The sequence below is a fragment of the Nerophis ophidion genome, linkage group LG09 (assembly GCF_033978795.1).
Source record: "Nerophis ophidion isolate RoL-2023_Sa linkage group LG09, RoL_Noph_v1.0, whole genome shotgun sequence".
Classification (NCBI taxonomy): Eukaryota; Metazoa; Chordata; class Actinopteri; order Syngnathiformes; family Syngnathidae; genus Nerophis; species Nerophis ophidion.
This window is the reverse complement of record NC_084619.1, coordinates 59,126,731-59,139,079: the sequence shown is the minus strand read 5'-3', so window position 1 is coordinate 59,139,079 and position 12,349 is coordinate 59,126,731. Positions and strand designations below refer to the sequence as shown.

The 12,349-nt window shown below is 39.9% G+C and overlaps 1 protein-coding gene across 2 annotated transcripts in view; it reads left to right on the top strand.

Moving 5' to 3' along the window:
* Nucleotides 1–12,349, top strand: part of LOC133559522 (acetylcholine receptor subunit alpha-like) — a 70,754-nt gene that overhangs the window by 33,362 nt on the left and 25,043 nt on the right. For both annotated transcript variants that reach the window (XM_061911363.1, XM_061911364.1), the window contains exons 2-3: nucleotides 11,557–11,699; nucleotides 11,790–11,834. In XM_061911363.1, the coding sequence (XP_061767347.1) occupies nucleotides 11,557–11,699; nucleotides 11,790–11,834 (188 nt within the window). The remainder of the gene's footprint in view (nucleotides 1–11,556; nucleotides 11,700–11,789; nucleotides 11,835–12,349) is intronic.

Genomic DNA, 12,349 nt, shown 5'->3' with positions numbered 1-12,349 from the left:
TTAACACTAGTAGGGGTGTCCCCATACAACTCTTTCCACTTCCGTTACCAATTTTGGAGCTTTGAGTATTGGCCGATACTGATATTGAGACAATTCGATATCAGGAGGAGTTATGCATACTGTTAATATTTTTACAGTGTTTAATGTTACAAAAAGTTTGATCGAGTGAATTTAGTCAAATCGAGACCAATTGTATAGATGAAAAACACACTACTTATTAAGTTAAATGATGCGGACACGTTTTTTAGTTGTTAAGATAAAAATAATATATATCACATTTTTTTAATTAATTAAGAATCGTTACAAATAACAAGAGATTATTTTGACACCCCTTCTTATTACGTACAACTATATCTACCACAGCTTGATGTTGACTTTTTGTATTTTTTTTCTATTTTTTTTAGATTGTAATTATTTACAACATTGAAGATGCTTTGAAAATTTCATTTTTATTCTTTTTAAAGTGAAATTCAAGTGATCTGGAGCAGCTGGGGAAGGTAACAAATGTTGTTTTTTGTTTGGAAATAATGTATATTTTATATTTTTCTGTGCATTACATTATGTTTTGGTTTGTAATAGAAAATAGAGAATTATTATTGTGTGACCGGCTGTATCAAATATGATACAAATTGAAAATCATGTATGGAAATTGATTTGTGTAGGAAAAAAAAATGATTTGTTTAAAAGGACCAATTAAAGCTTTATCAATCAATCAATCAATGTTTACTTATATAGCCCTAAATCACTAGTGTCTCAAAGGGCTGCACAAACCACCACGACATCCTCGGTAGGCCCACATAAGGGCAAGGAAAACTCACACCCAGTGGGACATCGGTGACAATAATGACCTAGTGGGACGTCGGTGACAATAATGACTATGAGAACCTTAGAGAGGAGGAAAGCAATGGATGTCGAGCGGGTCTAACATGATACTGTGAAAGTTCAATCCACAACACAGTCGCAAGAGTCCAGTCCAAAGCGGGTCCAACTCAGCAGAGAGAGTCCCGTTCACAGCGGAGCCACCAGGAAACCATCCCAAGCGGAGGCGGATCAGCAGCGCAGAGATGTCCCCAGCCGATACACAGGCAAGCAGTACATGGCCACCGGATCGGACCGGACCCCCTCCACAAGGGAGAGTGGGACATAGAAGAAAAAGAAAAGAAACAGCAGATCAACTGGTCTAAAAAAGGGAGTCTATTTAAAGGCTACAGTATACAAATGAGTTTTAAGGTGAGACTTAAATGCTTCTACTGAGGTGGTATCTCGAACTGTTACCGGGAGGGCATTCCAGAGTACTGGAGCCCGAACGGAAAACGCTCTATAGCCCGCAGACTTTTTTTGGGCTTTGGGAATCACTAACAAGCCGGAGTCCTTTGAACGCAGATTTCTTGCCGGGACATATGGTACAATACAATCGGCAAGATAGGATGGAGCTAGACCGTGTAGTATTTTATACGTAAGTAGTAAAACCTTAAAGTCACATCTTAAGTGCACAGGAAGCCAGTGCAGGTGAGCCAGTACAGGCGTAATGTGATCAAACTTTCTTGTTCTTGTCAAAAGTCTAGCAGCCGCATTTTGTACCAACTGTAATCTTTTAATGCTAGACATGGGGAGACCCGAAAATAATACGTTACAGTAGTCGAGGCGAGACGTAACAAACGCATGGATAATGATCTCAGCGTCTTTAGTGGACAGAATGGAGCGAATTTTAGCGATATTACGGAGATGAAAGAAGGCCGTTTTAGTAACGCTTTTAATGTGTGCCTCAAAGGAGAGAGTTGGGTCGAAGATAATACCCAGATTCTTTACCGTGTCGCCTTGTTTAATTGTTTGGTTGTCAAATGTTAGAGTTGTATTATTAAATAGAGTTCGGTGTCTAGCAGGACCGATAATCAGCATTTCCGTTTTTTTGGCGTTGAGTTGCAAAAAGTTAGCGGACATCCATTGTTTAATTTCATTAAGACACGCCTCCAGCTGACTACAATCCGGCGTGTTGGTCAGCTTTAGGGGCATGTAGAGTTGGGTGTCATCAGCATAACAGTGAAAGCTAACACCGTATTTGCGTATGATGTCACCTAGCGGCAGCATGTAGATGCTGAAGAGTGCAGGGCCAAGGACCGAACCCTGGGGAACTCCACACGTTACCTTAACGTAGTCCGAGGTCACATTGTTATGGGAGACACACTGCATCCTATCAGTAAGATAAGAGTTAAACCAAGACAGGGCTAAGTCTGACATACCGATTCGTGTTTTGATACGTTCTAATAAAATATTATGATCGACGGTATCGAAAGCAGCGCTAAGATCGAGGAGCAGCAACATAGATGACGCATCAGAATCCATCGTTAGCAATAGATCATTAGTCATTTTTGCGAGGGCTGTCTCCGTCGAGTGATTTGCCCTGAAACCGGATTGAAAGGTTTCACATAGATTGTTAGACGCTAAGTGTTCATTTAACTGCTCCGCAACAATTTTTTCGAGGATTTTTGAAATAAAGGGAAGGTGAGACACCGGTCGGTAGTTTACCATGAGGTCAGGATCGAGGTTAGGTCTTTTAAGAAGAGGATGAATAACCGCTTTTTTGAATGCTAGGGGAACAGTGCCCGAGGAAAGTGATAAGTTTATAATATTTAGCACTGATGGACCTAATAATACAAAGAGCTCCTTGATCAGTTTCCCAGGAAGAGGGTCAAGTAAACATGTTGTTTGTTTTATTCCATTTACACGTTGTAACAATTCCTCTAATGTTATTTCCTCAAAACGAGAGAAACTATTTTGGAGGGCAGTATCCGCCGTATATACAATCGTGTCAGTGTTAATAGAACCCCGTTGTAGCTGGGACGCATTGTCTTTAATCTCCTTTCTAATGACTTCAATTTTCTTACTAAAGAATTGCATAAAGTCATCAGCTGAGTGGGTGGAGCTACTGGAAGGAGTCCCTTGTTGGGTTAGCGATGCTACCGTACTAAACAAAAATTTAGGATCGTTTTTATTACGGTGGATGAGATTTGAGTAATAATTAGCTTTAGCTAAGGTAAGCATGCGTTTATAAGTTATTAAACCATCACTAAATGCTTGATGGTGCACCTCAAGTTTAGTCGTGCGCCATTTGCGTTCCAGCTTTCTGCATAATAATTTCTGAGCTCTAGTTTCTTCTGTAAACCACGGGGTGCGCTTTTTTGGAGCCTTTTTTAACTTTAGCGGTGCTATGTTATCAATGGTTTCGCGCAGGGCGTTGTTAAAGTTGTTAGTGAGGTTATCAATAGAGCCCACATACTTTGGGAATGGTGCCATTACCGAGGGCAGTAGGTCAGCAAGAGTTGTCGTTGTGGCCGTATTAATGTTGCGGCTGCTATAGCAGTTATTATTATTATTAGTTTGACGAACATGCGTCTGAACCTCGAATTTTATAAGGTAATGATCGGACAATACTTTAGTATACGGGAGTATCGTAACTTTGGAAGCGGTGATACCCCTGACAAGCACTAGGTCTATCGTATTACCGTTGCGATGCGTGGGTTCATTTATTATTTGTGTGAGACCACAGCTATCAATTATACTCTGGAGCGCAACGCACGGTGGGTCCGATGGGGTATTCATGTGGATATTAAAGTCCCCCATTATGATTATATTATCGGCGTGTGTCACTAAATCAGCAACAAACTCTGAGAATTCATTGATAAAGTCCGAATAGGGCCCTGGGGGGCGGTAGATAACAGCCAGGTGTAGAGGCAGCGGTGTGACAGACCTCATAGTAAGCACCTCAAACGATTTATATTTATTATTTATGTTAGGACTAAGGTTAAAGTTTTCGTTGTATATTAGTGCGACCCCCCCACCCCTTTTAAGCGGACGGGCAATATGCGCATGTGTAAAGTTAGGAGGACATGCCTCATTTAGCGCAAAAAAGTCGTTTGGTTTAAGCCAGGTTTCGCTGAGACCGATGACGTTAAGATTGTTGTCTCTGATGATATCATTAACTAACAACGTTTTGGGAGATAATGATCTTATGTTTAAAAAACCTACATTATAGGTAGTGGGCTGTTTTAGGGAATTTTTGATCAAATTATCCGTAGTAGCAATATTAATAATGTTGTGTTTATTATGCCCAGTGCATTCAGTATAATTACGACCATATCTAGGAATTGATACGACGGGAATGTTCCGATTGTTTGATTGTTGCTTTGATAAACTGCACGCATCATGGTTAGCCTCCTCAGTAACGGGGATTTTCCGATTGTTTGTTTGTTGCTTTGATAAACTGCACGCATCATAGTTAGCCACCTCAGTAAAACACATGTCCAACTCTGAAACACTCAAAGCAGAAAAAACTTGTTCTAATTTAACAGACTCCTTACCCAGACCAGTAGTCTCGCACTTTCCATCTAAATCCGTCTTCAGGGTGGAGGAAAGTGGTGTACTGTGGGGATTAGCCTTCTGCTTTGTTTTTAGCCCCGCTCGACATCCGCGTTTCCGATCACACCGCTGGCGTCTGCTCCGTAGACGGCCCCCGCTTCTACTAGACTCCGCTGCTTCACATGCCGCTGGATGTAGCCGCCGACGTATCCCCATGCTAGTTAGCATGTTTAGCACGCCCGCGTCTATCAGTCCAAAACGGCCCAATATGTCCATATCCAGAAGTGTCTGGCGGTCGTACGTGATCACGGAGTGACCACGATGCGAGCCAGCCATGAAGTCTGCAGAACTGTCCGGCATTTCCGCCAAATGTTCCATCTTTAGCAAGAGCACCGCAGTGTCGCAGCCCGTCCGGGCGCCGCCATAATTTGATTTGTTGTTAATTATTTAATGGTTCAGGCTTTAAAGGTTTTAAGACGGGTATTAACTGTGGTTAACTTCTTTTTACACTTGTATGACAGGCTTTTTCGCAGGAACGGATTAACGATGGTAAAAGTTTGACCCGGAAACATAATTTTCCTATGTACTTGGTGTCATTTATCCATTTTTTTTATGGCACTTATCCTCCACCCCCCCATCAGTGAGGTCAGGTGTGTGCCAGATCCTATCCCAGCTTTAGGGGTGAGCGGGTACACAATGAACAATAAAAATAAAAAAAACATACCAAAAAATGATGTAATCAGCAGACATGGAAGATGTTCATGGAGTTCATTTTTTAGGGGGAAAAAAGCAGATAAAGACAAATTACAGTTATTTCAAAAACCTTCTGGCTTTGAGAAACACTAAAAGAACATTGTGGTAGTCAGTAACAATTTCATTTTAAGATCAAGCCGAGTGAAAAAATGATGGAATACCCTGCAAATTTGCACTTCCAGTGGTAACAGCTGCATCAGATTGAATAGTCTGCAGTTAAAAAGGACTGCTCACACCTTAAGAGAGCTGTTGCATCAGGTGGATTGACATGAATCATGGCAAACAAAACAAAGGAGAGGATTATCAAACTTATTCAAGAAGGTAAATAATCACGCAGAGCTGCAAAATATGTTGATTTTTCACAGTAAGCTGTGTCTAAAATCTGGGCTGAGTACAAAAATGGAAAAGTTGTAAAATCCTCTACTAAATGGGCGAAAACTGGAGCCACCGTCTCTGACCCAACTGCAACAAAGTGCCAAAAGGAAATGGGTATTAAATACAGAAAATCTAGATGAAAGAAGTCATTAACATTTGAATATAAAACAAACAAGGTTCCACTAACGAATAGCAATGGTGGACTATGGATGACTAGATGGAAGTCACATTCAGTGACCAATGGTGAATCTGCAATGTTTGGTTTTGGTTCCAATTAGATTTATGAAGACGACTGCCTGAAGAAAGCGTGAACATTTGTACAGCCATTGATGATACGGGCTGCGTGTCAGGTAATGATGGATGCCATCACATCTTCAATGAATTCACAAGTTCACATTGAGGCTCTTGAATGGGAATTTCTGAAAATGTTGATACTAGCATAATTGTCGTAGAGGATATGAATGTGTTGGTGTAGGAATTTTTACTATTCATTGAAAAATGTTGACGTAGTAACAGTTTGAATTAAGTATGGGTATTATGTAATTCCTGGAAAACCAGAGATTTTGTTCCAACTAGGAAAAATTATTTGTTGGCAGAATGGTTGGAATTGGTTGAAAAATGTGGACTGTGAAAACTTTCCAGCAAGAGTTGAAAACAGGGCTTTGGAAATACGGGAATTCTGGGAATTTCTGGAAATTGTTTGGACTTGGAAAATGGTAGTTAGATTGTTCAAGTTGAGTGGACTCTGTGGATGGTGGGACCGCTTAATTTCGGTGGGGAATGTGGGAATTGTTCACGTTTGAAAAATGGCCCGTTTATTGTAAATGGAAAAAATGTCCCAGAAAAATGTGAATTTTGGGAAAGGGAAAAAAATGTTTTGCGTTCGATATTTCAGAAGAGTAGTGTGGGTGGATGGTTCAAAAGTCGGAATCGGGTAAAAATCAGGCACAACTTTTAGAATTTTAGGCATTGTAGAACTTAAAATACGTCCATTCATTTGAATTGGAATTTCCTGGAAATTTCGGAATTTTTGAAAATGTTGATACTAACACAATTTCCCTAAAGGATATGAATGGGTAGGTGAAGAAATTTTTAGAAACCATTGAAAAATGTTGACGTAGTAACAGTTTGAATCAAGAATGAGTATTCTGGAATTCCTGGAAAACCAGATATTTTGAACGGAAAAAAAATTAAAACTTTTGTTGCCCCAATTAAGAGAATTTATTTGATGGCAGAATAGTTGGAACTGGTTGAAAAATGTGGACTGTGAAAACTTTCCAGCAAGAGGCGAAAACAGGGCTTTGGAAAAACGGAAATTCTGGGAATTTCTGGAAATTGTTTGGACTTGGAAAATGGTAGTTAGATTGTTCAAGTTGAGTGGACTGTGTGGATGCTGGAACGGCTTAATTTGGGTGGGAAATGTGGGAATTGTTCACGTTTGAAAAATGGCCCGTTTATTGTCAATGGAAAAAATGTCCCAGAAAAATGTGAACTTTGGGAAAGGGAAAAAAATGTTTTGCGTTCGATATTTCAGAAGAGTAGTGTGGGTGGATGGTTCAAAAGTAAATCAGGCACAACTTTTAGAATTTTAGGCATTGTAGAACTTAAAATACGTCCATTCATTTGAATTGGAATTTCCTGGAAATTTCAGAATTTTTGAAAATGTTGATACTAACACAATTTCCCTAAAGGATATGAATGGGTAGGTGAAGAAATTTTTAGAAACCATTGAAAAATGTTGACGTAGTAACAGTTTGAATCAAGAATGAGTATTCTGGAAGTCCCTGGAAAACCAGATATTTTGAACGGGAAAAAAAATAAAAACTTTTCTTGCCCCCATTAAGAGAATTTATTTGATGGCAGAATAGTTGGAACTGTTTGAAAAATGTGGACTGTGAAAGCTTTCCAGCAAGAGGCGAAAACAGGGCTTTGGAAAAACGGGAATTCTGGGAATTTCTGGAAATTGTTTAGACTTGGAAAATGGTAGCTAGATTGTTCAAGTTGAGTGGACTGTGTGGATGGTGGGACCGCTTAATTTGGGTGGGAAATGTGGGAAATGTTCACGTTTGAAAAATGGTCCGTTTATTGTCAATGGAAAAAATGTCCCAGAAAAATGTGAATTTTGGGAAAGGAAAAAAAATGTTTTGCGTTCGATATTTCAGAAGAGTAGTGTGGGTGGATGGTTCAAAAGTCGGAATCGGGTAAAAATCAGGCACAACTTTTAGAATTTTAGGCATTGTAGAACTTAAAATACGTCCATTCATTTGAATTGGAATTTCCTAGAAATTTCGGAATTTTTAAAAATGTTGATACTAGCACAATTTCCCTAAAGGATATGAATGGGTAGGTGAAGAATTTTTTAGAAACCATTGAAAAATGTTGACGTAGTAAAAGTTTGAATTAAGAATAAGTATTCTGGAATTCCTAGAAAACCGGAAATTTTGAACGGAAAAAAAATAAAAACTTTTGTTGCACCAATTAAGAGAATTTATTTGATGGCAGAATAGTTGGAACTGGTTGAAAAATGTGGACTGTGAAAGCTTTCCAGCAAGAGGGGAAAACAGGGCTTTGGAAAAACGGGAATTCTGGGAATTTCTGGAAATTGTTTAGACTTGGAAAATGGTAGCTAGATTGTTCAAGTTGAGTGGACTGTGTGGATGCTGGAACGGCTTAATTTGGGTGGGGAATGTGGGAATTGTTCACGTTTGAAAAATGGCCCGTTTATTGTCAATGGAAAAAATGTCCCAGAAAAATGTGAATTTTGGGAAAGGGAAAAAAATGTTTTGCGTTCGATATTTCAGAAGAGTAGTGTGGGTGGATGGTTCAAAAGTCGGAATCGGGTAAAAATCAGGAACAAATTTAGAATTTTAGGCATTGTAGAACTTAAAATACGTCCATTCATTTAAATTGGAATTTCCTGGAAATTTCGGAATTTTTGAAAATGTTGATACCAGCACAATTTCCCTAAAGGATATGAATGGGTAGGTGAAGACATTTTTAGAAACCATTGAAAAATGTTGACGCAGTAACAGTTTGAATTAAGAATGAGTATTCTGGAACTCCTGGAAAACCAGATCTTTTGAACAGAAAAAAAAATAAAAACGTTTGTTGCCCCAATTAAGATAATTTATTTGATGGCAGAATAGTTGGAACTGGTTGAAAAATGTGGACTGTGAAAGCTTTCCAGCAAGAGGGGAAAACAGGGCTTTGGAAAAACGGAAATTCTGGGAATTTCTGGAAATTGTTTGGACTTGGAAAATGGTAGCTAGATTATTCAAGTTGAGTGGACTGTGTGGATGGTGGGACGGCTTAATTTGGGTGGGAAATGTGGGAATTGTTCACGTTTGAAAAATGGCCCGTTTATTGTCAATGGAAAAAATGTCCCAGAAAAATGTGAATTTTGGGAAAGGGAAAAAAAGGTTTTGCGTTCGATATTTCAGAAGAGTAGTGTCGGTGGATGGTTCAAAGGTCGGAATCGGGTAAAAACCAGGCACAAGTTTTAGAATTTTAGGCATTGTAGAACTTGGAATACATCCATTCATTTAAATTGGAATTTCGTGGAAATTTCGGGTTTTTTGAAAATGTTGATACTAGCACAATTTCCCTAAAGGATATGAATGGGTTGGTGAAGAAATTTTTAGAAACCATTGAAAAATGTTGACGTAGTAACAGTTTGAATTAAGAATGAGTATTCTGGAATTCCTGGAAAAACGGAAATTTTGAACGTTAAAAAAACTAAAAAATTTTGTTGTCCCAATTAAAAATGTAGACTGTGAAAGCTTTCCAGCAAGAGGCGAAAACAGGGCTTTGGAAAAACGCAAATTCTGGGAATTTATGGAAATTCTTTGGACTTGGAAAATATTAGTTTGATTGTTCAAGTTGAGTGGACTGTGTGGATGGTGGAACGGCCTAAATTGGGTAGGAAATGTGGGAATTGTTCACATTAGAAAAAATGGCCTATTCATTTTCAAAGGGAAAAATGTCCCGGAAATCCGGTAATTTGGAGAAAAAGAAAAAAATATTTTGCATACAATATATCAGAAGAGTAATGTGAGTGGATGTTTGAAAGGTCAGAATCGGGCAAAAATGTCACAAAATCTTGAGAGTTTTTAGGCTTGGAAAACTTTGATTATGTCCATTTATTTGAATGGGAATTTCCTGGAAATTTGGGGAATTTTTGAAAATGTTGATACCAGCACAATTTTCATAGAGGATTTGAATGGGTTGGTGTAGGAATTTTTAGAAACCATTTGAAAATGTTGACGTAGTAACAGTTTGAATTAAGAATGAGTATTCTGGAAATCCCGGAAAACTGGAAATTTGTACGGAAGAAAAACTTAAAAACTTTTGTTGTCCCAACTAGAAGAAATTATTTGATGGCAGAATGGTTGGAACTGGTTGAAAAATGTGGACTCTGAAAACTTTCCAGCAGGAGGTGAAAACGGGGCTTTAGAAAACCGTGAATCCTGGGAATTCCTGGAATTTGTTTGGACTTGGAAAATGGTGGTTTGATTGTTCAAGTTGAGTGGAGAGTGTGGATGGTGGAACGATTTAAATTGGGTGGGAAATGTGGGAATTGTTCATGTTCTAAAAATGGCCAATTAATTTTCAATGGGAAAAATATCCCGGAAAACTGTTTAGGAGCGCTTACGATTTCTGGTTCAAGCGGAACGTTTTGATACTAGAACAGTTCCAATCAGAAGAAAACTGTGGGCTTTGGCCTCCGCCAAACTATGTAAATGCTCGGACATTCATACATTACAGAGGCCCTCGGACCTCTGCCAGGCCCTACTTTCCAAAGTTCTGAATCCAGACGGAGATCCAGATCAGCCCCAAAACGTAATCACATGTTTCTTACCCCATTTCTGCCAGCATACAAACACACTGTGACATAAACGCAAGGTAACGTAGGATAAACCGCCTGGATCAGGCCCAACATTTAAGTTTTCTATTCCATTTTGGACATTTCCTGAAATGTTCATGAAAATCTGCACGTAGCCTTTTGAGTTATTTCGCACATAACTAGCACACTAGCTCACTAGCTCGGTCATTAGAGTAGCATTGTTTCTTCAAAGGAACATTTTTGTCAAATAGAACAAATTGGGGGTCAGACAGCACACGCCAGGGCTATTCGCCTAAATTCAACTAAGAGCTAAGGACCGGGGGACCAGACTTCTCCCTTTACCAACCAGGACTTTAATTTTTGGTCTATTTATTCTGTCAGGAATACACATTTCAGTAAAACAGCCCTCTGTTTTGGGGAATTGTGGCAAAATTGTTAGATTTGTAAGAAATATGGGAGATTTGAACTGAACTCGGGGGTCAGTGGATTTGGTCCGCTGACCATGAATTGATTGACGTGGACCCCGACTTGAACAAGTTGAAAAACTTATTCGGGTTTTACCATTTAGTGGTCAATTGTACGGAATATGTACTGAACTGTGCAATCTACTAATAAAAGTATCAATCAATCAAAAAAACGGTTGAATATCTTGGTGTACGGTGTTCCAGATGCTGATTTCTACATATTAATACTCTGTATTAAATTTAAAATGTTATGTAAAAAGCATTGAGGGGTACTGCCCAGCCTTTGGAAGGGATCCGTACATAAAGAATGTGCCATACGAGGTGTTAAATTCGGGTTAACTTCCTGTCAAGAGGCCTCTTAGCACCTGGATAAAGTTCTCTGGTCCTCAGCGGGACTTGATCGACGCGCTTATCGCCGGCTCGCCAGTCATTCAGTCCGTCTGCCCCTTGATCCATTTGCGTCCGCCTGTTCCTGCGCGTCTGTCATCTGATCGACCCTTGCTCTTCCTGAATTCCTTCTCCACGCTGACCAGCTGAAAGGCTCTCGGGTTGCTGGTGGGACGTCACGGGGTTCTTTGTGAGAACCACAGAGGCATCTCTGTCACGCCAGTATTTGAGGGGACGTGGGACATTGACTTGAGTGACCGACATGGCTACGCCTCGCGTCTCCTGCTGACCGTGGCGTGAAACAACACTGAAAGACCTGGTCCAAACCCTTCTGTCCGTGGTCCAAAGCCTTCTGTCTGTCATGCTCTTGTTCGGCAGGTCCAGCCGCCTGCTCAGAAGACGAGACCCGCCTGGTGAAGCACCTGTTCACGGGCTACAACAAGGTGGTCCGCCCCGTCAACCACTTCAGCGAGGCCGTGGTGGTCACGGTGGGACTGCAGTTGATTCAGCTCATCAGTGTGGTCAGACCCTCATTGCAAAGAGACAAATGCCATAGTTTTTTTCTTCTGCCTAGTCGAAACTGCGTTTACACGGTTTGATTTCCCCTTCAGGATGAAGTCAACCAGATTGTGACCAGTAATGTCCGCGTCAAACAGGTAAGAAACTGTTGGTACCTTCACCTTTAAAGGGGAAATGAACAATCCTTATGAAAGACATGACAGTGGTCCTCTATTCCGCCCATAAAACCTAAGAAAAACCATCAAAAATGCGCCAACAATACTCTATTTACATTTGGTGACTTGAATATTATTAGCAAGTATTCGAGATATCGTTATTGCAAGTGCTAACGCAGACTAACTATTTATAATAGAGCTTGTGTGCCAATGTTGATCAAATCGACTGCCTCGTTTCCTTCCAAGTCTAACTTTATTTTTGATCATAAACCATGCCTCGCACCAGGATAGTAGAAGGATGAGGACGTATTCCGACAAATTGGTACAATTTGACAGCCAACTGGCGAGAACGACACAAAAAGACGTTTCTTCGCGAAGAATACGAGTCATTCTTCATCTAAACGGAAATATATGAACACCTTCGTAGTCGGCATCCTAATGACGTACATCGTTATACTTCCGGTAACTCTATTTTTTTGTCATTTATGTAAATACAA